Source organism: Ammospiza nelsoni, chromosome 16, assembly GCF_027579445.1.
Source record: "Ammospiza nelsoni isolate bAmmNel1 chromosome 16, bAmmNel1.pri, whole genome shotgun sequence".
In the NCBI taxonomy this organism is placed as follows: Eukaryota; Metazoa; Chordata; class Aves; order Passeriformes; family Passerellidae; genus Ammospiza; species Ammospiza nelsoni.
This window is the reverse complement of record NC_080648.1, coordinates 19,106,746-19,129,700: the sequence shown is the minus strand read 5'-3', so window position 1 is coordinate 19,129,700 and position 22,955 is coordinate 19,106,746. Positions and strand designations below refer to the sequence as shown.

The window sequence follows — 22,955 nt, the reverse complement described above, 5'->3', positions numbered from 1 at the left end:
CTGTGCCTGTGCCTGTCCCCGTCCCCGTCCCTGTCCCTGTGCCTGTCCGTGTCCCTGTCCCTGTGCCTGTGCCTGTCCCCGTCCCTGTCCCCGTCCCTGTCCCTATGGGTCCCTGTCCCTGTGGGTCCCTGTCCCGGTCCGCGCCCTGCGGCGAGGAGCGACGCTCCGTCCCTCTGGTGCCCCCGCCCCGCCGCCCCTCGCTGCGGGTTACCCTCTCCCCGCTCTGAGCCCCGGCCTTGCCCTCTGCTGCTTTCTGGAGGGCTCCGGGCGCGTCCAGCCCCGCAGCCGCCTCACGGAGCCGCTCCCGTCGCAGCCTCGGTCGCTGATCGGGGCGAGGCCGGTGCCGGGGCCACGGCGCCTCCCCTGCCCGTTCGCATTGCCCCTGGAAGGATCCCACGGGAAGAGAGACACCACATTTATTGAGTAGGCCAAGGAAACAGCAGATGAGAGGACAAAGGCAGATGTGCAACAGCTCCCGTGAAACAGCCAACTCTGTTCCCCACTGGGCAATGGGAAAACACCGTTTTGCTCGCAGCAGAGGGGTTAATTTTCCATGGGAAACGGAGAGCCTCCTGTCCCAGAGCTGGGGCTTTGGTCTGCAATAAAAAGAGGGCACATTTAGGAAAAAAGAATCAGCTAAACATGTCTCCTAGTTTCTCAAAAAATTGAGCTTTTCTACTGTGCCAGCTCAGAAAGAGGAGGCATGTCCCAAGCTGGGGAATTCTTTCATTCGTACTAGAAAAGGAAACTCAGGGGAGTGCAGTGGTCTTTCTGTCATGCCCAACAGCCACCACGGCTTTCCTGGCTTGAGAAATGGGAGCGCTGTGGTGGATCTCTGGTGCCTTCTAATGGACAGGAGGCACGGCTTATCCCTCTCCTCCAAGGGGCTCCTGCCACCAACCCAGACACATCCCAGCACTTAAACCCCACCTCTGCCCCGGCCTGGGCACACCTGGCAAACCCCTGGGGTCTGCAAAGGTCAGAGGCGGCAAAGCCCCTGATGGCTGCCACTGAATTAAGAAATAAGTTTTAAAAGTTTTATTCACCTTTAAAATTTTAACTATTCATCTAACTGTACTTTTGGTTCAACTATCAAACTAATTTTTATCAATGGCTTGCAAAAACAGAGAAGTTTTGCTATACTTATTCTATGTATTTTGTGGAACCATAAGTCTTTAAAGAAGTCAAATTATACTGAGCAGCCATAACTCAGCTGTAATCTTCCATCAAACTTTAACGTTATGGTATGCCTGTAATGTGTTAGATTTCAATACCCACTGCTGGCATCTCCTGTGATTGAAGTGGGCTTGCCTTCACACACTGCCCACAGCTCCTTCTGAATAAGAATTTCCTTGCATGCTCTGCAGGTGGCTGCCAGTCCCAAAGTGTAGGGATTGATATAATCCTTAATCAAGGTTAAAACTCACTGCAGGCTGTGCAGAGGTGTGGAGCACCCGGGGCTCCCCCCCTGCAGCAGGGGCTCTCCCATGACCAGGGATTAAGTGTTTTCTGGATGGGCACATCTGTCCCTGGTGCCTTATCCCCTCCACAGCTTGCCCAGCCCCTGACTCAGCAGAGATGAGTATATGCTGTGAGGTGGCTGCTTCTGGAAACAGTTTGGACATCCTTTTCACAGTGCAAACCACAGTGTTCCAGAACCTGCATTGTTAAACACACCAATCCCAGCAAGATTTCTGTGGAGTCTGAGCTCCATTTCAGAGAACACCCTGAGGAATATCTTTTCCTGGCAGCAGGATGTGAAGCACTAGGATTCCTCAGCTAGAGGTCACTAGAATTTAAGGCAGGACAGGACTTCAGAATCCAAAGTGACAGAAGGCTGAGTTGTTAACAGAGACTAACAACTTTTTATTTCAGAGAAATGGAACTTATTAGTTAACACTGGTTCATTGTCACACAAGGTGTCAATAGGTGTCATGTACTTCATTAGTGAAATTCCATCCCTAAAGCGAGAACTGGTGTGCCAAGAGAAAGAACTCCAAAAATTACAGGGGTGGTCTGCACGGTCCAGACAGAAATATCACAAATTAAGTTAGCAATAAACCTTAAAAACCACAACAACTTTCTTTAAATCACCCATCTCCAACATAGGAAAAGAGTGCTCAGTTACGCCAGGCTTTTCCCAGCCTGGTGTCTGCCACAGTGGAGTGTTTGTGCTCTGGAAGCCTCGGGGTAGCCAGGGCTGAGAAACCCTGACTGCTGCTGCCAGCACTGCCAGTGCCAAGCAGGAGTAACCCATCCCTGGTGTCAGTGTGAGAGCCACAGTGGTGAGGACAGAGCAAACCCCGTCAGAGACTGATGGGCAAAAAATGTGTTGGTCAGCAGTGTTTATGAGAGTGAAGGTGTGAGACAGAGCCCTGCAAACTGCCCAGGTGTGAGACTCACTGTCACTCTTATCAGTTTCTGCCCAAGCTGCAGGAAGCACCACAGAGCCTCTGGAAAATGGCCATCTCCTCATTGCTTAGATGCAGCATTCAATCCTCACCCTCCCCCTTTCATACCCTTAAAGCTTCATCTTTTCCTTGTATTTGGCTTGAATAATCCAATAAAGCTCACTCTTGACTTTGTACCTTTTGTGTATTCCAGACGATTACATTACTTTTGATACATACCTGTATTAATATACAAAAACCTAAATAAAATCAGACAGAAATCTCACAAAGACATCCAGTTAGGCTACAGCACAGTCCATGTAGCTTGGACGTATCCCCTGCTGGACATTGTCTCCCAAGCCCATGTTTTCCTTTTCTTTTGTAGAGAAGTAACAAGTCTGTGTCTCCATGGCACGGCCCCAGACTGAGCCCAGCGTCACACCTGCCAACTGTGAAATACCTGCATTTTCTCTTACACATTACACCTGTGTGTAAAACAGCTGAGATGAAATTTACTGGTCCCTGTGGCTCCATTTTCCTGCTTTCCTCATGCCTGGAAATTCTTTGAGGTAAAATGTGTGCTAGGATGAAAAGAAACAAGTTGGCCTTTGAGGCAGTGGATTTTTTGTGGAACAGTGAAAACTATTACAGAAAGGGAAATTCTGCTGAGCTGTCAAGAAACAAGGAGCATAGGTAGATGAAATCCTAAATTCTCTCAGAGAATCTTAACACAGAGTGTTGCTGCAGCAGCAAACACAGTTGAAAGCACTACAGCTTAATAATATGCCTTTCAATGGAAATGTCTGTAGTAATCATTTAAGTGCAGTTATCAGGCACTTGTGATTGCAGGAAGATTTTGAGGAAAGTGTTATCATGTGTTGTAAAGCAGCTCCATGCTGCTTGGGTTCATTGCCAAGCAGCTCAGAACGACACTGACCACAAATGTGTAAAAAAATTCTTGTGGTTGTAGGAGCAGTTCCTTTTTTCTGTTTCACTCCTTTAAGTGAAATGCTGGGAATGACTGGAGCATCAGTATCATTGGTATTCTGACAGAGGAGGCTGTGACAAAGACCACGACTGCAGGGCTCCTGACTCCTGCGCTGTGCCAGGGATGTGGAGGGGACGGGCTCTGCTGGCGCCGCTCCCCACAGCCCTGCCATGGACGGGGGGAACAGAGGCTCATTCATAATGCAGGCACGGTGCTCTTGGCTCTGCAGTGCTGGCTTTGCACGCTGCATGGAACTATGACACCGGGTGAGCAGATACAGATCTCCATGCAGAGACCGCGTGTGCGTGTGTGTGCGTGTGTGTGCGTGTGCGTGCGTGTGCGTGCGTGTGTGTGCGTGTGTGTGCGCTTGTGTGTGCGTGTGTGTGTGCGTGTGTGTGCTTGTGTGTGCGTGTGCGTGCGTGTGTGTGCGTGTGTGTGCGTGTGTGTGCCTGAACATCCATTTAAAAAAGGACAAGCTACGTACCAATGGGATTGTATCTTCTTTCTGAACGTGTTTTCCTGGCAGGATTTGGAAGCCTCATGCAGGATGTGCTCTGGTGCTTCAGTCAAGTAAAAGGAGCCGTAGATGCTGGGGTGACAGAATGTAAGTTTATTTTTCCTTTTGTTGCTGCGACCAAAAATAACTTGTCACATACATCTTGCCCAGCTGGTGTGCAGGGAGGTCGTTTGTGTGCTGTTGGGAGCTGCTGGCACAGAGCTAAGCCACGCTCCTTGGTTTCTGCCCTCTTTATGTACTTGTGCATCTGAAAGAGATGGGTCTCTTAAATTAGCTATTGATCCAAGAATTCATTTGAAGGCATTATAGCTTAATCATATCAATAGCCTTTGAAATAGATTTTCTTTTGGTTTTCAGCTGTTATTTAGAGTTTTTCAGGGAATTATGAGACAGCTTCTGCCACTGTAACCTTTACCAGAATCAGTTCTGGAACTGAGAGGGACTATTGGACTATATTGGATTATATTTTGTTGTGGTCATTGAAATGTGATGACTTTTTAAAAAGCACAGTCCTGTGAGACCAAGAGAACTGAGTTGGCCCTGTGAAAGCAGAGCTCTGCCTTCCCCTGCACAGCCCTGCCTGGAGCACTGTCACCTGTCCTGCTGTCCTGCTTCAGGGGCAGCTCTGGCACGCTGCTTTTGCAGGACAGGGTTTCAGTCTGTAATCTCTAGAGATTACAGTGGGGCACAACACTCTGAAGAATATCTAAAAATTTATTAAATCTCTAGAGAAAAACACCACTGTAGTGATTAAATAAAAAAATTTTTTTACTCATGTTTTGTTTTGTTGTTTTGGGTTTTTAAAAATTATTTACAAGGGTTTTGAGCTTTTACTGTAGAATCTGCAGATCACTGTAACTTGTCAGGAGTACTTGTTTGCTACTTCAGGATTAATGAATGTTAGGTTGCCTCTCTTGCTCTCGATTATTTTCTTAATATAACCACTTATCAGCTGAGGTCTGTAAGTTTTTTGTTTTTTTTTTTTTTTACCACTAGAGATTTAGTGGATGAACCCAGAGGCACGATGGCAGGAAAGGACTCCTGCAATTTTTTCTTGGGGTAATCTGGGCTCACAGAACAGTAAAGGTTGATGAATAATACTTAAAAGCTGTATTCAGTAAAACTGGTAATGAAAAGGTGATGCCGTTGGTGCATTTTACCTCAACAGGCACAAACAGCATGGCCATGGCTGAGGAAGAAGCTCACACAAGGGTTACACTGGGATGGGCTTTGGTTCTTGTGCTGGTGTGTGAGCGCACACGTGTATAGGTACTAATGTGTGTACACGAATTAACTCATAAGTGTGGTATTACAGATGCCCCACCTTCATCACTAGTTTATCCATAACTTGTTGCTATTATGCTAGCCTTTGCAACACATTTTTGACCTTCAGAACTCTTGGTAATATCCAGGCATCCTGAACTTGCACAAAGTGATTTCTTCAGTGACTAGGAAGCACACAGTTGTGCATGGCCAGGTGAGAAGAGATGTTGCTATTATTAAAATGCTCTGTGTGTTTGAATGTAGCAGAGCCTACCTCCCTCAGCAGAACGAACTCTCATTCTGGCTTTCAAATGATACTTCAAATGCTGCCAACAATAATTCTGCATTAATTTTGCGGTAATTTTGTGCTCTTATCTGCACAGAAGCCACACAAACAGATCTACATAAACCACCTCATTTTGTTCTTTCCTTGTTTCTTGCTTTAACTTGGAGAATGGTGTCACAGTCTGCGGTACTTGTCCACATGAAACCAGGGGTGTAATGGATCTTTTAACTGAAGCAGCTGTGGGGATGAATGAGCTCCCTTGTGCATAGATGGGAGGCCTGAGACATCTTTCAGCTGCTCAAACACTGATTTCAGTGTTAAATGTGAAGTACATGATGTTGCTGACTACCATTGTCATATCACAGTAGTTTCAACTGTGATTTGCATTTCAGTACTGCCAAAAACAAACAAGTTTTTGAGATCTTGCCTTATTCTGATGTATTGATTATTAGGGGTCTAGTGTAGAAAACGGATTAGCACGAACTTTAGAGGTGGAACCTCCTCGAGGCTGGTGCGGTGCGGTGCGGTGCGGCTCGCTCGGCTCCGGGCGTGCGGCAGTGCCAGGACTCGCGTCCGTGCGGCCGGCCCCGCTGCTCGGGGGTGCGCTGCCGGGGCGATGCAGCCCCGCTGCTCGGGGGTGCGTTCCCGGGGCGATGCGCTGCCGGGGCGATGCTTTCCCGGGGCTGTGCGGTCCCGGGGCGATGCGGCCCCGCTGCTCGTGGGTGCGTTCCCGGGGCGATGCGTTCCCGGGGCGATGCGGTCCCGGGGCGATGCGGTCCCGGGGCGATGCGGTCCCGGGGCGATGCGGCCTGCGCGGCCCCGACGGCGGCTCCGGGGCCCGGGACGCTGCGGCGGAGCGGGGCCGGCCGGGCCCGGGGCTCTGCGGCTCCCGGCGGGCCGGGCGCGGGCCCGGGGGTGTGTTCGCGGGCGGGACGGGCTTACTCAGCGCTCCCGGCCGCGCCGCACCCGCTCCGCTGCGCTCGGGACCGGCCCTCCCGCCCGGCAGCCCCGCCGTTCCGCGCGGCCCGGGGCGCCGCTCTCCCGCCGGTATCGGCGGTGCCGTAGCTCGGCCCGGCGCGGAAGATGAAATGCCTGTCGCGGTACCTCCCGTACCTGCTCCGGCCGCACGGCGCGCTGCGCTCCGCCAGCTGCCACGCGCAAGGTACGCGGGGCGCGGGGGGAGCGGCGGTGATGCCGCTGCACGGCCGCGGGTGCGGGGGGTTTGCAGATGTGGCTTTAAATGCATCCGGATATTCCCGAGGAAACGGAACGGTCCTGCCATGCCCTGCCCGCCTCCGGTCAGCCGAGCCCTCTCCGCAGTCAGCAGAGCGCGTTTCCCGGTCTGGCGAAACAGCTCTGCAGCAATTCGGGAGAAGGGAAGTGTTCGCAGCAGCGTTTCAACTTTGCATTTCCATCGTAGGAATGCAAAGTAGCGGGGCTGTGCTTGCCGAGACTTCCGTGGGACTCTCGCAGCGGAGAGCCCATTCTTGCGGATTCATCCCCGTGTGACGCGGGGTGAGCGCTGTCGGACGGGTCTACGGATCATCCGCAGGCACCAAACGGCAGCGTGGGATTCACATTCCCGGCACTGCTGCTCCCCGTGGGGAAACACTGCGGTTTTCCTCATTTGCCCTAAACAAAATCAGTTAGTGATGAAAACCATCACCCTGTCACCCAGTTTTCTGCAGACCCATCAGTCTGTGAACGCGCTGAGTTGTCAACCTGACCCAAGAGGAGAATCCAGGTGAACGCTGGAGGGAAGTTTGGTTTCTATTTGGGAAGTTTGGCTTAGGGTGTGGAACGGAAGGAGGAGGCAAGGAGCACTTGGCAGCAGACGATCACACTCCAGGCTAAGTCATTACAGCTACTCGGGCTGCTGTAGTTCAATCCAAGCAGACAGTACAAACTTTTTTGTTTTAAAGTTTCTCTGAAGTTCTAAGCAGATCAAATTATCCAAATAGATATCTGACTCTTAACTTCTTTCTTTGAGAATTTTCCTGAAGATTTCTTTTGTTTTCACGTTGACTTTATCCAAAGATACAGTTCCTTAAGATATCCTGAACAAGTCACTTCTCAATTATTGTATATGAACAAGTAACTCAGTGGAAAAGGACGCCTGTGTGTTGCTTAAAGGGAGGTCCTATGACAGGACTGAGGGGGAAAAAAAGGAGTTAAAAAATGTCACACTGGTGCTACTCATTCTTCTCCATAGCAAGCAATATAGACAGAATGAAACTTGAACAGCACTCTTAGGCCATGATTAGATGCATATGATAAACTTGGGGTAAAACTGAGGTCTGGAGAGTTTAAAGGACCCTGTTCCACCCTAACTCATTAGCAAAATCAAAAAGGGAGACCAGGTAAGATCTGCCTGCCTGAAAAGGCAGTTTAATAAATAGCTTTTAAAAACCCGGTGGGGTAAATATTCTGTATTTGGCAATGAATGTTTCTTTGAAGGCCTCTGGAGAACTGGCCCGGTGCCGAGGCTCTGCCCGGGCTGCAGCTGCGGGGACACAGGGCAGGGACTGTGCAGGGAGGGCGAGCCCAGCCGGGGACACGGAGCCCTTGTCCTCGGGCTGCAGCACCCCCCGAGAGAGGGGGCACGGCCTCTGGGGTGTCCCAGGCCGCCAGGCCGGGCCATGCCCTCTGCCTGGGCCGTGCCCGCTGGCCGGGCTGTGCCCTCTGCCTGGGCCGCCAGGACGGGCCATGCCCTCTGCCCGGGCCATGCCGTGCCCTCTGCCTGGGCCGTGCCCTCTGCCCGGGCCGTGCCCTCTGCCCGGGCCGTGCCCTCTGCCTGGGCCGTGCCCTCTGCCCGGGCCGTGCCCTCTGCCTGGGCTGTGCCCGCTGGCCGGGCCGTGCCCTCTGCCTGGGCCGCCAGGCCGGGCCATGCCCTCTGCCCGGGCCGTGCCGTGCCCGCTGGCTGGGCTGTGCCCGCTGCCTGGGCCGTGCCCGCTGCCTGGGCCGTGCCCGCTGGCTGGGCCGTGCTGTGCCCTCTGCCTGGGCTGTGCCCTCTGCCTGGGCCGTGCCCTCTGCCTGGGCCATGCCCGCTGCCTGGGCCATGCCGTGCCCGCTGGCTGGGCCGTGCCCTCTGCCTGGGCCGTGCCCTCTGCCTGGGCCGTGCCCGCTGCCTGGGCCGTGCCCGCTGGCTGGGCCGTGCCGTGCCCGCTGCCTGGGCCGTGCCCTCTGCCTGGGCCGTGCCCGCTGCCTGGGTGCCAGCGCGGTGCCCGGAGCGCGGCTGGCAGAGCAGCTCAGCTGGCAGAGCAGCTCTCCCGGCCCCGGGCAGCTCTCCTCCCGCTCGCGGTCCAGATCTGCCGGCAGCACTTGGAACAGAATTTACATTTGATCTTCAGAAATTACATGAGCTTCCAAATTACACCCCAAATGTCAGGAGAGCAGCACAGCTGAATTCAGGTCCCTACTGCTTGATAAGTCACAGCAACTCCCCTGTTATCTTTTGAGTAGCTCCTGTGTCTTTTCCTGTTTGGAAGTTATGATAATTTCCAGAATATTTGTATAGTAGTACTCTGGCCCACAAATGCTCCAAAGAGTGGAGCGATGCCTGCATTTCAGTAGCCCTGAGGTAACTCTGTTTGTTTTCTCTGAAGCTTTTTACAACTTTCTGGTTTTTCACATTTCTCAATTTGTGTCTAGGCTCTGAAGCAGCATTTTAGGAAGTTCCCGTGGAGGTGACATGAAAGCTGGGATGTTCAGTCGCTTATGTTAGAGCTGATACTAAAGCTTAGCTCAAAGGTGCCCTTAAGCTAGATGGTGAGCTTTGTAGGGGTCTTTAAGATGAAAGCTCACCCAGAGGCACCTTAAAACTAAGTTCTTTACCTTAGGGGCACCTCTAGGCTAGGCTTTTGGCCTTTTAAATACTTTCGAGTGATGCATGTAAAAAGTAATAATTATTTCCTCATATGCTCCAGACAGCAGATTCCTCCCTGGGTGACCCCAGGAAGTGCGGTCAGGTTTCAGTGGGGTCAGTAGGGCGGGCTAATTAAGGACATGAAGGAAGGTTCTGCCTGGGAACTGTTTCAAATGTGCCCCAAAGCTCCTGGTCCTGGTGCCAGCTCGGGGCTGGGATGGAGCTGGCTGGGGCCGACAGGCTGCTCAGGCCTGGCACAGAGCAAACCTCTGTCCACAAGCACGAGAGCCCTCACACAGAACCCTTCACCTGGAGTGAACCTGAAATAGTCAGTTTTCTGGTTTGGAGACTTTGCCTTTGTTTTTATGATGACTATAACACTTACCACCAGGTTGTCAGTTTTGTTGTTGCTCTATTGACCACAAGTGGGTTTATTTTCCTAGTGAGTCTTTCCAACCTGAGTTAATCAGGCACCAGCAGCTGTGAGCTTCATGGAAGTCCTTATGACTCTGGAGAGAAAACCACAGAAATTGAGTTTACAGCAGACCTAATTTTACAGGATGGTGTGTGAATTAGAGGAACAGTGTGATTGCAAAAGCATGCAAATATAGTTTGGTATAATTAATAGTCTATAATTACATGAAGAGAGGCCATTAGTGTAAGGCTGATGGAGGAGAACACTGAGTTAAGATTGAGCTTTCTACAATGATTACATATCCTGATTTTGCTATTTTTCAGTTTCTCATTCTGAATGCTGCATCAACCCTTGCTTTTGAGTGAACGTCAGACTAGCTCTGATTTCAGGTCTCACGTTTATCAGGACACGCACCACATGCAAGAGTGGAAATTATTGCTTCTCCCAGTGAGCTTAAGGGCTTGTTTCTGCAATACCCATTCCTTCTCCTTTATGTCTGCTTGCCAGAGGGGGGATCCCAGAGCACCGCCCCGTTGCTGTGGCAGGGCCTGGCGTGAGGCAGGGGCTGTGCCACAGCAGGGGCAGGACAGATGCAGGTGATCCTTGGGCTGCTTTAACTGGAGACACGAGGAGCTGTGTCCTGACAGGACGTGGTGGGGAGCTCCCATGCCAGAGGTGCTGCTCAGAACACGATGGGATGCCCAACCCACAGCCTCAGGCTCAGGTGCATTATGAACACTAATTTGTTCACGTTCCCCTGTGACTCTCTGAGTGAGAGAGGGAGCATTGCCGAGGGCATCGTTGGGGTGTTCTCCTGGGGTGGGCAGGGGGTAAGGCCGGCCCCGCCCGCCGGCCCCGCCCCGCCGGCCCCGCCCCGCCGGCCCCGCCCCGCAGGCCCCGCCCCGCAGGCCCCGCCCCGCAGGCCCCGCCCCCTGCGCTCCCGTCGGCGGCCACGCGGGGGCGCTCTCGGTGCCCGCGGGGTCCCGGTGCCCGGGGCGGTGCCGGTGCTCGGAGGGTCCCGGTGCTCGGGGCGGTCCCGGTTGCTCAAGAGGTCTCGGTGCCCGCGGGGTCCCGGTGCTCGGGGCAGTGCCCGTGCTCGGAGGGTCCCGGTGCTCGGGGGGTCCCGGCGCTCGGGGCGGTGTCGGTGCCCGCGGGGTCCCGGTGCTCGGGAGGTCCCGGTTGCTCGAGGGGTCCCGGTGCTCGGGAGGTCCCGGTGCTCGGGGGGTACCGGTGCCCGCGGGGTCCCGGTGCCCGGGGCGGTCTCGGTGCCCGGGGCGGTCCCGGTGCTCTCGGGATCTCTGTGCCGGGGAGCGCCGCCAGCCTCGGCGGGCGGGCGGAGCTCTCCGGGCAGGGCCGCCCCCCGGCCGGCCGCGGCAGCGGCGCGTCCCGGTGCACGGCTGCCGTGGGAGCTGCGGCCGCTGCGGCTCCGTCCGTTCGCCTCTCCCCGCCGGGCCTGACCCCTCCGGACCTGACATCGCTCCGGGATGCTCGGGGGGTCCCGCCGCGGCCCGCTCCGACCGGCGCTGACCCGCGAGACGAGCGCTCGACTTTGATGACACGAAATGTCGCTGAGGGATTTTTTTCTCAAAAATACTTTTAGTTGTGAGTGCTCCATCCTGGCGTTGGAAGATTTTGAAAATTTTATTTGTTTTCTCCCCCAGTCTGTGTCGGGATGCTGCTCCCCACACCTCTCCCTCTGATCCAATTCCTGTGTGACCATCGGCCTCTGCAGGCTTCCTGGGGCTCAGACTCCCTGCAATTTTCCATGTCGAATGGCTCCAACAAAAGCATAAGCTGAATTATAAGCACATTTCCAAGATATCTCTGGAGATATTTCCATTCTATGACTGTATTTTCCTCACTACAGATGGGTTCAGCTGTAGCTTCCCAGCGTTCCCCTGTTGTCTATATTTAGTTAGTGCTTAAATCAGCACAAAGGTGCCTTCTGTCATCCCTCCCACTCGGAAGGGACCTGATGGAGGTTGCAGGGAAATGCTTCAGAGCGAGAGGGAAGAGCAGCTGGCGGGGGCTGAGCTTCAGAGCAGATCTCGGGCTGCGGCTGCCTTTAATGGAGTTATTTTAGGCACTTGTGGGGAAGGCAGGATGCTGAGTGTGGTGTGGTCAGCATGACCCACCAATAGGAAGAACCAGGGAAATTGTCTCTGTTGTCCCTGCTACGGGCAGCTTTGTCTATCGGTGGAACTGCTGGAACCATTCTCCTGCCCAGGGCCAGATCCAAGGGTGCCCATTTAGCTCAGCATCAGGGGCTGCATTTGACAGGGCCACGGGCACAGCTCAGTGTCTCTGATCAGACCCACAGATGTGTTTATCTGCTGTACTGGCTCGGTAGAGCAGATGGGAAAGACCCAGCGACAGCCTGCAGCCCCTTGGGTTCTGGGTGCCATCTCTACCAAGCCCACCCAGGACTGTCACAGGTCACCACATGAAGGGTCACAGGGCCACACATGGCACTCAATGACAACATTAAAAAACCCAATAGTTTGAGATTTAACCGTTTTTTCCTCTGCAGGCAGCTTTGCAAAACAAGGTCACCAAAAAGGTCTCTGAAATTCCTCAAATACGCTGCTGTGGTGGAGCTGTGCAGGGATGTACCTGAGATGCTTGCTGTACATGAGATGCTGCTCTTACTGTGAACTCCTCGTGTTACTCCAGCCACTCCACAAACCGTGTTTGATACTACAGTCTAAATAATTTTCTGACATGGATTACAAAAGAAAGCCAGGCTGTCAGAGGCTGATTTGGCTATATTTGGGAAATAAACACCCAGCTTTGTAAAGCCATATGGTGGATTTATTCGCAATCAGCAGTTCCTTTCAAATGCAAGTTCATGTCATTTAGTAATACATTTTCCAGCATACAGCTCAGCACTCTGTCCCTCTGTTTCCTCTTTCAGCGTGTGCTCTGGGAGCGGTCAGCTGGCTGCAGCCACGGGCCACCTCCTGTCTCACCAATGCACACTCAGCACTATAATTAAGCACTTACATTAGTGAGTTCTTACCAGCTCCTGTGGATTTCATCAGCAGTTTTTGTCCCTGCTCATTTCCAGTGCTGCTGGCTGCTATTTTACTTTCTGTGCAGTGTTGCACAGCAGTGCAACTTTTGGCTTGGGTTCTTCTGAAATGGGGCTGTAAGACCCTGCATGGAAAGTGTGTCTGGGCAGCTGTCAGAGGCACTCTCCTGCACAGCCTCACCTGCCTGTCCTGGCCAGCTTGGGGCTGGGGGTCTCAGAGGCTCTGTGGGAACGGGGATGGGGGACATCCTCCTTGTGCTCTGTGGGCTGGGGCAGTCACATCCCCAGGGAGGGGCTCTGTGCTCAGAGCCGGTGCCAGAGATGCTGGGCAGCAGCTCCTGGTGAGGCTCACAGGCAGGCAGGTGTGCTGGGCACCTGGCCAGGGCACAGCCAGTGCCCATCATGGCTCGGGGGTTTGTGGAGGGGTGAGAGCTCGAGTGGCTGCTCCCCGTGCTGGGGCAGCCCGAGTCCCCAGCATGGGGCCCTGGGGGACTTCGGGACAGCCACCAGCTTGAAGATCTGCAGCTCTGCAGCTCGTGGGTGGAGAAAGTCAGGAGGTGCTGGGAGGTGCTCATTTCCACAGGATGAAGGATGGCAGTGCCAATTCCTGGTGCGGGTGCAGGCCCTAGGACAGGCGCAGAGCAAGGAGCAGGGCTTGGCCCCGCGTGGGGTGAGCCCAGGGCTGTTGTGTGCTGCCAGGGGTGTTCTGCGCCTTCCCTGAAGGCAAACGGTTCCCCACAGTTCCCCGTGTTTTTCTGAGGGTTCTGTGCCCTGACTGTGCACATGCACAGCTGCGCAGCAAAGGCATTGCCTGCAGAATTACACTCCCCTGCTGCTTGGGCTGCCCTGAAATCCTCTTCTCCTTTTTGTGCTGGCTTTGTAATTTCTCAAGGGTAGTTGTCCTTGAGAGGAAAGATATTTCAGGTTTGCTGTTCTTGACCTCAATCCCCATGTTGTTGAAACTTAAAAGCCGTAAAATTCACACTGATGAATTTTCACGTGTGACTCTGCGAAGGCTGCGGAGAATGTTTTTGATGGAGTGTCATGCCCATATTTTTCTGACACCCATTTTTGGAGGGCAGGAGTGAGGGGAACCTTGCTGTTACATCTTTGACATTCTGTTCCCATAAATTTGGGTCTCAGGAAATGAAGCACCAGAGCACCTTTATCAAAGCCCATTGGCCAAAGATGTATATGGTGGTGGTGGATAGGTCTAAAATAGACTCTGCAGTCAGCTGGACGAAAAGTGACTCTTCCTTGTAAGTTAAGGCAGGTTGGCGTGGAAGGGCTGAGCGAGCTGAGTGTGGGAAGTGCTGGGGTGGAGCTGGGGAGCCACGAGCTGCCAGGGGAGTGCCCATGGTTCGTGTGGGGTGCTCTGCCTTCTGCCCAGGATATCCTGTTGTGGCTCTGTGTGCTCTGCCCGGGGGCACAGGGAGCTGCTGATGTATGTGCCCTCCTGTGAAATGCACTGTTCAGCTCTTTGTAAGAGCACCAGCCCTTGCTCCAAGTCAGCAATGCAGGTAAGAGTGCTGTGAGCTGGCAGCAGCAGCTGCAGCGTGTGAGGGATGGGTGTGCAGCATTCCATGGGCTGGGTGTCCACACAACACACGCATGCATGGACAGTGCTCATGATAATGATTCAATTACTCTTCATGCACGGATGTTTCTGCCTTTAAATGTTCAGAAATCACTCACAAACATAACAGGAATTGAATCAGTTTTGTTATTCAATTGGATTAAAGTAGCTGTATTCCCATGTTTACGAGGGCAATTGGATTTAATGTTACTTTGCATATTGTTCCACTCTCATCTTCGGGGGAGTTGTCTGTTTTAGGAAGTAATTTTTTTTTAAAGGACAATAAAATCTTAATGATCACATCATCACATTTCAGTGTAGACTTCTATGCCTAATGTCATACTGACCTCATTGCTGATGTTGTTATATGAACAGGAAAAAGGAAAAAGCCTTGGGAAAAAGCCTTTTTCAGGAAAAAGCCTTGGGAAAGGCCCGTGTGTGTTCCAGTGTGCTGCAGCCCATGTGCTCCTGCTTGATTCATGGCTGGGCTGGGGCTATTAGATCTCCTTCCCCCAGGCATTTTATAATCTGTTTAACATAACACAGTCGTTTGTCTTGTTTGCTGACTGCGTAACAGATGGATATGTGATTTTCATAATTACTATACGAACATTAATAAGACGTGATATCTTTTATTAAGTAACAGTTTTCCAGGTTTATTTTTCCAAATGACATGAGGTAGATTATATGTAGATATTAGTGACATACAAATATTAGTTTTACAGCATTTACATTCTGAGAAGTCGGGCAAACTTGTAAGGCTCCTCATGGTGTCTCTTGTTTTTCTTTTTCCCCTCCCCTAAGCTGTACTTCATGAAGATTCTTAGGTAGCACAATTGGGTTTATGTCTTGTTTATGTTTTGCTGGGTTATGTTTTCCTTAGTGTAAGGAAAGCCTAGACCACGTCCTAGGCCGCCCTCTATATTTATCCTGCCAGTGCAGGTTCTTCCAGCCCATTTCTGTCCTCGTGTGCTGCTATCATCCCATTTTCCTGCTGGACATCTCCAAAAGTGGGAATCAGTGTGAGCAAGCAGGCAGGCTGTACACCACACAGAAGGGAAAGTTTCTCTCTCTGCAGCCAGGGCTGTTCCTGAGAGCTCTCCCTGCTCCGTGGTGAGGAGGAGCCTGCAGACAGGAGGGCAGCTTTACTGGGGGCACTGGGGGGCTGCAGACAGGAGGGCAGCTTTACTGGGGGCACTGGGAGCCTGCAGACAGGAGGGCAGCTTTACTGGGGGCACTGGGGGGCTGCAGACAGGAGGGCAGCTTTACTGGGGGCACTGGGGGGCTGCAGACAGGAGGGCAGCTTTACTGGAGGCACTGGGAGCCTGGAGGTTTTCCTGGGGGCACTGGGGGGCTGGCACTGCCAGGCAGGGCTCCCAAAGCCACACCTGGCCCTGGCACTGGCACTTCACAAAGGAGGTATATTTTTGTTTTGTGATGAAGCAGCCCCTTCTGCCACCTGGGAGGGGAGCAGCAGGTGCCAGGGGTGGGGACCCTGGCCAGGCCCAGTGCCACCTTTGCCAAGCTGCTGGTTTTTGCTGGAGACACCCGGAGGAGCCCAGGAACGATGGGTCACGCTGGCGTGCTGAATTTCAGGTGATCCCCGAGAACGAATGCTGACCTGGGGTGGGGCGCAGGGCAGGGCTGGGCAGGGCAGAGCTGGAGCTGAAAGGCTGGAGCTGCTCCCTGTTTGTGGCTCTGAGTCACGGAGGAGTAGTGCAAATAACTGGATTTAGGACCATGTGCACATCAGAAATGTTGAACAGGATCCGTGTAACACTCCCTGGCCCTCTGTCAATGCAGGAGCTTGAACACAAACTCAGTTTAGACTGACACGTTCCCTTCTTGGGCCCTCTGTTGTTTTGGATCTGCTGTAATGCATTAATGTGGAAACAGTAGGTGACCTGATCACTCCTGACAGGCTTTCTTGGTTCCCCAGTTCTCAGCATTGCAGCACCAGCTGTATTTTGCTGTATCCCATTTTGCACTTTCCACCAGGCTGATTTTGGGTCACCATCCATCCTTCTGACAGTTGTGGAACTTCAGCTAATCCCTGTGCAGGTCAGGAGTGCTTCTCTGCCAGACGCACAGTTTCCTTTCCTTTGGGGAGTTTACTCTGACTGATTTGCCTTTTTGCTTTCCATTTTGTAAGGCTGGCCAGGCTATGTCTGTGTGCTCCACTCTGCTGCTGGTGGGCGACATCTGAGGACAAGCACAATGATTTTTATGAGATAGTAATCCCAGCATCAGATTCCCAATGCTCTGAAACTTACTGTGTTTGTGCTGCAAGACATGGGCAGCCCTATTTTAATTTATAGCGTGATTTCATTACTTTTTGATGTGGGACATACTCAATTAACTGAAGGCTGTGAAGTAATTGCAGTTTAGGAAATACAATTCACAGTGACCTGGATGTGTTTCATTGGTGAACAGTCTTTCAAGTAAAATCCACCTTTGAGGCCATATGAAATTTTGCATATTAATTGCTAATTTAAGAGAATAAATACTAAATATTCATTCTTGCAAATAATATCCCAGGATATGTGGGGAAGCATCTGAGTGTCCAATGTAAATACATTACATGACAAAGTTTGCTTTTTCAGCCCTCAGACTGATTCCTGTTTCTCTTTTGTTGGTTCTGATCATCAGCTGATGGATTAACAGTTTGGAAATTGTTGTTTGTTTAATAGTTTTAAAGGTTACAGGTTTTTAGTTTGTTTGTTTGTTTTATTACTGTGGTGTGTGATTGTAATCTGTGCTCTGTGGAGCTGGTTTTTGCCTTTGCCCTGGTGCCTGATGTGTTTGAGGCACAGGGTGGGGAAGGCAGTGCCACTGTCCTGATGCCCATGGGAGGGTCTGGCTGGGCTGTGAGGGGCAGGGGCAGGGGCTCCCACAGACCCAACTCGTGCCCTGTGCCCAGGGCTGAGAGACCCGCACCCATGCCCAGGGCTCCCACAGACCCGCACCCATGCCCAGGGCTCCCACAGGCCTGCACTGGTGCCCAGGGCTCCCACAGGCCTGCACTGGTGCCCAGGGCTCCCACAGACCCAACTTGTGCCCTGTGCCCAGGGCTCAGAGACCCGCACTCATGCCCAGGGCTGAGAGACCCGCACTGGTGCCCAGGGCTCCCACAGACCCGCACCCATGCCCAGGGCTCCCACAGGCCTGCACTGGTGCCCAGGGCTCCCACAGGCCTGCACTGGTGCCCAGGGCTCCCACAGACCCAACTTGTGCCCTGTGCCCAGGGCTCAGAGACCCGCACTCATGCCCAGGGCTGAGAGACCCGCACTGGTGCCCAGGGCTCCCACAGACCCGCACCCATGCCCAGGGCTCCCACAGGCCTGCACTGGTGCCCAGGGCTCCCACAGGCCTGCACTGGTGCCCAGGGCTCCCACAGACCCGCACCCATGCCCAGGGCTCCCACAGACCCGCACTGGTGCCCAGGGCTCCCACAGGCCTGCACTGGTGCCCAGGGCTCCCACAGACCCGCACCCATGCCCAGGGCTCCCACAGACCCGCACCCATGCCCAGGGCTCCCACAGGCCTGCACTGGTGCCCAGGGCTCCCACAGACCCGCACCCATGCCCAGGGCTCCCACAGGCCTGCACTGGTGCCCAGGGCTCCCACAGACCTGCACTGGTGCCCAGGGCTCCCACAGGCCTGCACTGGTGCCCAGGGCTCCCACAGACCCACACTGGTGCCCTGAAATGAGTTTCACTGCAGACACCCCGTCAGTGCCTGTCAGTTTTGGCCTTCCAGTGTCACCTGCGGTGGGTTTGTCACTCCAGGTAAAACCCAAACCCAGAGCTGACAGAACACAGACTTGGACAAGCCTTGACTGCAGTATGGTTCAGAGTAGCTGTTTCCAAGAAAAAACTTCTTCCTCAGCATAGACTGTGCTGCACTGGCTCAGATGCTCCAGTGCTGAAGCATGTGGCCTTAATCTTCAGAAGTGGCAAATCCTATTTACTGTGTAAGTATTTAAGCTAATTATATCTCTGATGTGAGGAACATGTGACAAACTGTTCACACTGTATCCTTTAAAAGACATTGATGTCTCAGACCCTCATGAAATATTCTGTGCCTCATTCCATTCTCGGCATGTGGTATGTGCTCTGCAGTGTAATTAGCAACAGTATAACTTACTAATAATATAGAGGTAATAAGTATGTTATGGCTGGATCATCTGTAGAATAGAATAAGAAATAATTCATAGCAAGTTTTTCCTGCAAGCACCATGTTTATGTTGCTGTTGCACAGGTGCATTATATTGTTGCTGTGCAGCTGTTGCATTATAGGAGAAATCTGAGGAACAGGAACACGTCTGGGCTTTTCTAAATCCTGGCATAAAATGCTTAGTAGGGAAAGACTGAACGTGAAGAAAGCTGCTAAAATGTGGCAGAAGCTGGTTGGTCTAATGCAGGCAGGAGGGAGAGCCCTTGGGGAGCAGCTGCTCCCCAGGCCAGGCTGCTGTGTGGCAGAGCTCGTTACTGGCACGCTGTTAATCACGTACAGCCTGTACCAGCACCTGTAGCTGCACGGCAGGGTCAAGGCCAAGCAGATCAATTTATCATTTGACCTTTGGGAAGCACAAGTCTTCACCTGCTTTGCATTCAATGAACTGATTCTTCCCTTTCTGCCCTGAGGCCCCAACTCTTGTTCTCCACCATATGGGAAGGGGAGGGCTGCAGCTTGTCCTCTGCATGCAACCTGGCTTCCCAATTTTCTTGATCTTGGTTTAATCTGGTAAATTATTTGCCTTCCTCAAGTAATGCTAATTAAGGTTCATATGACTGGGACTTCATCACAGATGTGGGTTATGGCTTCCCCAGCTTGCTTATGTGACTTACAGGAGAAAATGTGAAAAACAAATTGGCTTAGTCAGTGAAATCCCAGTCAGGTCTTGCTGCAGGAGCACGAAGGTAGGGCTCCAGAGGAGCTATCCCTCAGTTCAACAACAGAAATAAATCTTACTAGTTTAAAAGAAATTTTGTTATCTATATTTAATGGTTAAAGGATGAGGGTATTGTTCAAAGAGTAATTAGGAAAATAGGTTGAGTGCTCATGGATGGGAGAGTAAAATAAATGCTGTGAAGGAAGTTCTGTACTGAGCATAAAATTGGTAGTTTGATTCAATTATTCTTCACACACTGTTTAGATCCCACAGAAAGCTGAGCATGGAACTCTTCAGGCTCTCTAATTGAAGCAAAAATCACTGGAGTGGAAAGTGTCCTGGCTCTTGAGGAGATGTCAAAGTACAGAACATGGCAGACACCTGGGGGTTTGGGAAACTGTGACAGCTACAAGCCGACCTTTGGCAAATTTAATCTGCAAATGGATTCCTGCTTAGGACAGCTAATGCTTTTAGTTATTGTAAAGGCTTGTTCCTGGATTTTAAAAAGTTGAGAATAAATGGATTTCATGATGCAGCCCTATGTGTGTTGCATAACAAACAGGTAACTTCTGGATCTGTTTAAATGATACACTGTACTGAAAAACTTTGCAGAACTTATGAATACATAAGTAGAGTTCATGCACAATGGGGGAATGATTTTTGCTACTTAAAAAAGGAGAAGGGACTTGGCACTTGTTAAAATGAAAATACACCGAAGATGGTGCCTACTGAGAAGGAAGGGAAGGAGGTCACTGGTTGTGTTTATGATGTTCACGGGCATTGCAGGGGCTTGTTACTCAGCTGGGCATTGCTTTTGCCATCTGGGGTCTGCTGGGAGGAGGTAATATGCTAACAATTGCTTATTCAAAGTCTGTCTTTATTTTTCTTATCTGAAGCTGCTCTTGCCTCTTGCAGGACAGCTGCAGGTGAGTGTGGCTTGCAGACGGTTCCTGGGGACAGTGCTGTGGTGCAGTTTTAACCTTTCCTCTCCATCTCTCTCTTCCTGGGCAGGTTCCTGTCCTCCCCTCGGCACACAGGGCTCCAGGTGCCACTCACCTGCCCAGAGCTTTGGTCAGCATTTCTGTGCTGTCCTGCAAGCCATGGCCAGGTCCTGTGCCTTCCCACAGGGAGTGAATTCACACTGACCTGTGGCTCCCACCCACTGCAGCCAAGAGCAGCCTCAGCCTCAAATACAAGGTGTTTGCTTGACTTAAACGTGTGCCTGGTGATTACAGCTAGTAAATCACATTGCAGTATAATTCAGTGGAGGCTTGGGCAGGGAGACTTCAGGCTTATGCCTGTCTGATGAATGCTTCTGGCTTGTCACATTAGTAATCCCTGTATTAATGAGTGGCCTGTGACATGATGTGGTTGACTGACAAATCCTGAACTTATATATGCATATCAGTAAGTGCCAGAGTTCTCCAAGGTGCAGTTTTACAATGTCTTGTGTCAGCCTCTGTGTGACAGAAAACATGTGGGGAGGCAGGCATCTGTGGGCCTGGGAATTCACCTTTCCTTATAAGGCCACAATGGCTAGAACAAGATTTCCCTCTCTTGCCTCTTGTCTGAGAGTATCCACACACTCCTCCGAGGGATGTGAGGTGCCTGTGTGGCACAGGGGTGATGGGTGTGCAGCTGTGGATGTGCTGGGTGTGCAGCACAGGTGTGCTGGGTGTGTGGCACAGGTGTGGAACATGCTGTCCAAAAGATGAACATGCTGTCCAAAAGATGTACATACTGGACGTACTGGAGTCCTTGAGTCCTCTTGCTCAGAGGTGCTCTCTCCTGTGCTTCCCCTAGAATAAGCAGCCCCCAAGCAGGCAGTGAATCTCAGCAGAATAGTAATAAATCTTGCACCTTCCCAATGAGATTTTAATCATGATACTACAGTTGGGAGAGGAAATCAAGCTGCAGTGCACCACTGTATTCACAATGTTATCCACCATCTTTGTCCGTTCCCTCTGCATCCTCCTGTTGCAGTAACAATTACACTCCCCGCTGAGGTGGCCCTGGACTGCCAAGCAGCTCCTGTGCTGAGCTCTGCAGTTCCCCCATGGTGTGGGGGTCTCGAGGGGTGCTGGCTGGGTGGGCACACAGTGGGAAGGTGCCATGGGCCTGTGCCCATGTGTGCCAGCTCGTGCTGCACCCGGCCAGTGCCAGCACCGGTGATATTCCTGTGCACAGTGAACCAGGTGTGCTCAGGGTCTGACAGCAGTGTGGAGCAGTGGGGTGCTGTGGGGTGCTGTGGGGTGCAGGCCCCAGGCTGTGTCTCTGTGTCTGTGCCCGTTTCCCTTCAGCAGCTGTCTGAGTGTGACAGTGGGGGCCAGGAGGGACACTGTGGGTCAGGGTAAGAGTGGGGAGTAGTGGCTGTCCTCTCACTGCTGCCCAGAGTGTGCACTGCTCCTGGCTGGGGATTTCTTGTGCCCTGATGCTGCGGTTGGATGTTACTTCCAAATTCAGGCGCTGGAGTTGAGGGAACTTTTCCCCTGAGAGTTTCCTCCCTGTGTCTGTCAGGGGCTCAGCCAGTGCCAAGGCTTCTTCCTGGACCCATTGTTTCCCTTTGGTGAGCACCAGATGATGAGCCCAGAGTACAGCCTGTGCTTTCACAGATGTGCCCTGAACAGGAAAGCCCTCCCTTCCCCCATAGCCCTTGGGTTCATTATCTTCTCTGGATGCCACCAGAGTCATAAATGGTCATAAATCACTGACCATTCCTATCCCTTCCAAAGTCAAGGCAGGGTGAGCCTGGACCAGCTGCCCGTGGGCACTGCTGGCATGGCCACCTGCATGGTCCTTACTGCGTCCCCTGTCCCGGGACTCCCACCGTTCGTATGCTCTGGCTCTGCCAAAAAAGGCTCTGCTGCCAGCCCTGGGCCGGGATCTTGTGCTTGGCCAGGCGGGTCAGGGAGCGGCAGTCCTTCTGCCTGAAGGCTGCATGAGCTTCCCCATGGACGGGGGTGTCCAGCAGGGCCAGTGAGGCCCCGGGCAGGAAGGAGCAATCCCCGGGGCAGGTGCGTCACCAGGTGAGACAGCATCCCGCGGCAGGAGCGTCCCGGGCAGGAGCATCCCCCGAGCAGGAGGGCGCGTCCCAGGGCAGGAGCCTCTCCCGTGGCGGGAGCATCCCCGGGCAGGACCGTCTCCAGCAGGAGCAGCTTCGGGGCTGGGGCCGCGGCGCGCTCCGCCCGCCCGCGCGGTGCCGGTCGGTGCCGTATGGGAGGAGCCACCGGGCACCGCCGCCCCTGCGCCCCCCCCGCCGCATTTGGCGGCCGCCGCCGCGGAGCAGGGCGCGGGGGGGGATGATGGATCCGCGGCTGCGGCTGCTGACGCCCCGCGCCCGCCTGCCCGCCGTCAATGGAGGAGGACGCTGAGACCCGCAAGATCAGCAGCAGTTTCCTGCGAGACCACAGCTATGCCACGGAAGGTGAGCCCGGCCCGCAGCCCCCGACCCGCCCGCGGCAGGTGAGGCCGCCCCGCAGCGGCCCCGGCCCCCGCCCGGCCCGCTCCGCGCCCTCCCCGCGGCTGTCCCGGCACCGGCCCGGGCTGCCCGGCCCCGCGGCGGCGGCCCCGGGGCTCGCTGCGGGCGCGGCGGGGCCGCTGCGGTGACTCAGCAGCGCCGGTGCCCTGGGTGGGCTCCCGGGGCCGGCCGGTGCCCGGCGGAGCGGGGCCGCTGAGCCCGGGCCCCGAGAGCCGCCGCAGCAGCGCTCGGGACGCAGCCGCCCCCAGCCGG

At 53.4% G+C, this 22,955-nt stretch overlaps 2 protein-coding genes across 2 annotated transcripts in view; one reads left to right on the top strand and one right to left on the bottom strand.

Moving 5' to 3' along the window:
* Positions 1 to 5,892: 5,892 nt before the first annotated feature.
* LOC132080290 (collagen alpha-1(I) chain-like) lies at positions 5,893 to 11,444 on the bottom strand. Its single transcript, XM_059483366.1, has 4 exons — positions 10,598 to 11,444; positions 8,030 to 8,764; positions 6,893 to 6,979; positions 5,893 to 6,800 (listed from the first exon to the last, which is right to left on the bottom strand). The coding sequence occupies exons 1-4, from the start codon at positions 11,442 to 11,444 to the stop codon at positions 5,893 to 5,895; spliced, it is 2,577 nt and encodes an 858-aa protein (XP_059339349.1).
* Positions 11,445 to 22,497: 11,053 nt separating this feature from the next.
* PPP2R2B (protein phosphatase 2 regulatory subunit Bbeta) overlaps positions 22,498 to 22,955 on the top strand; it is a 40,305-nt gene continuing 39,847 nt past the window's right edge. The window contains exon 1 of the mRNA XM_059483742.1: positions 22,498 to 22,649. Coding sequence (XP_059339725.1) covers positions 22,580 to 22,649 — 70 coding nt within the window. The 5' untranslated portion in view covers positions 22,498 to 22,579. The remainder of the gene's footprint in view (positions 22,650 to 22,955) is intronic.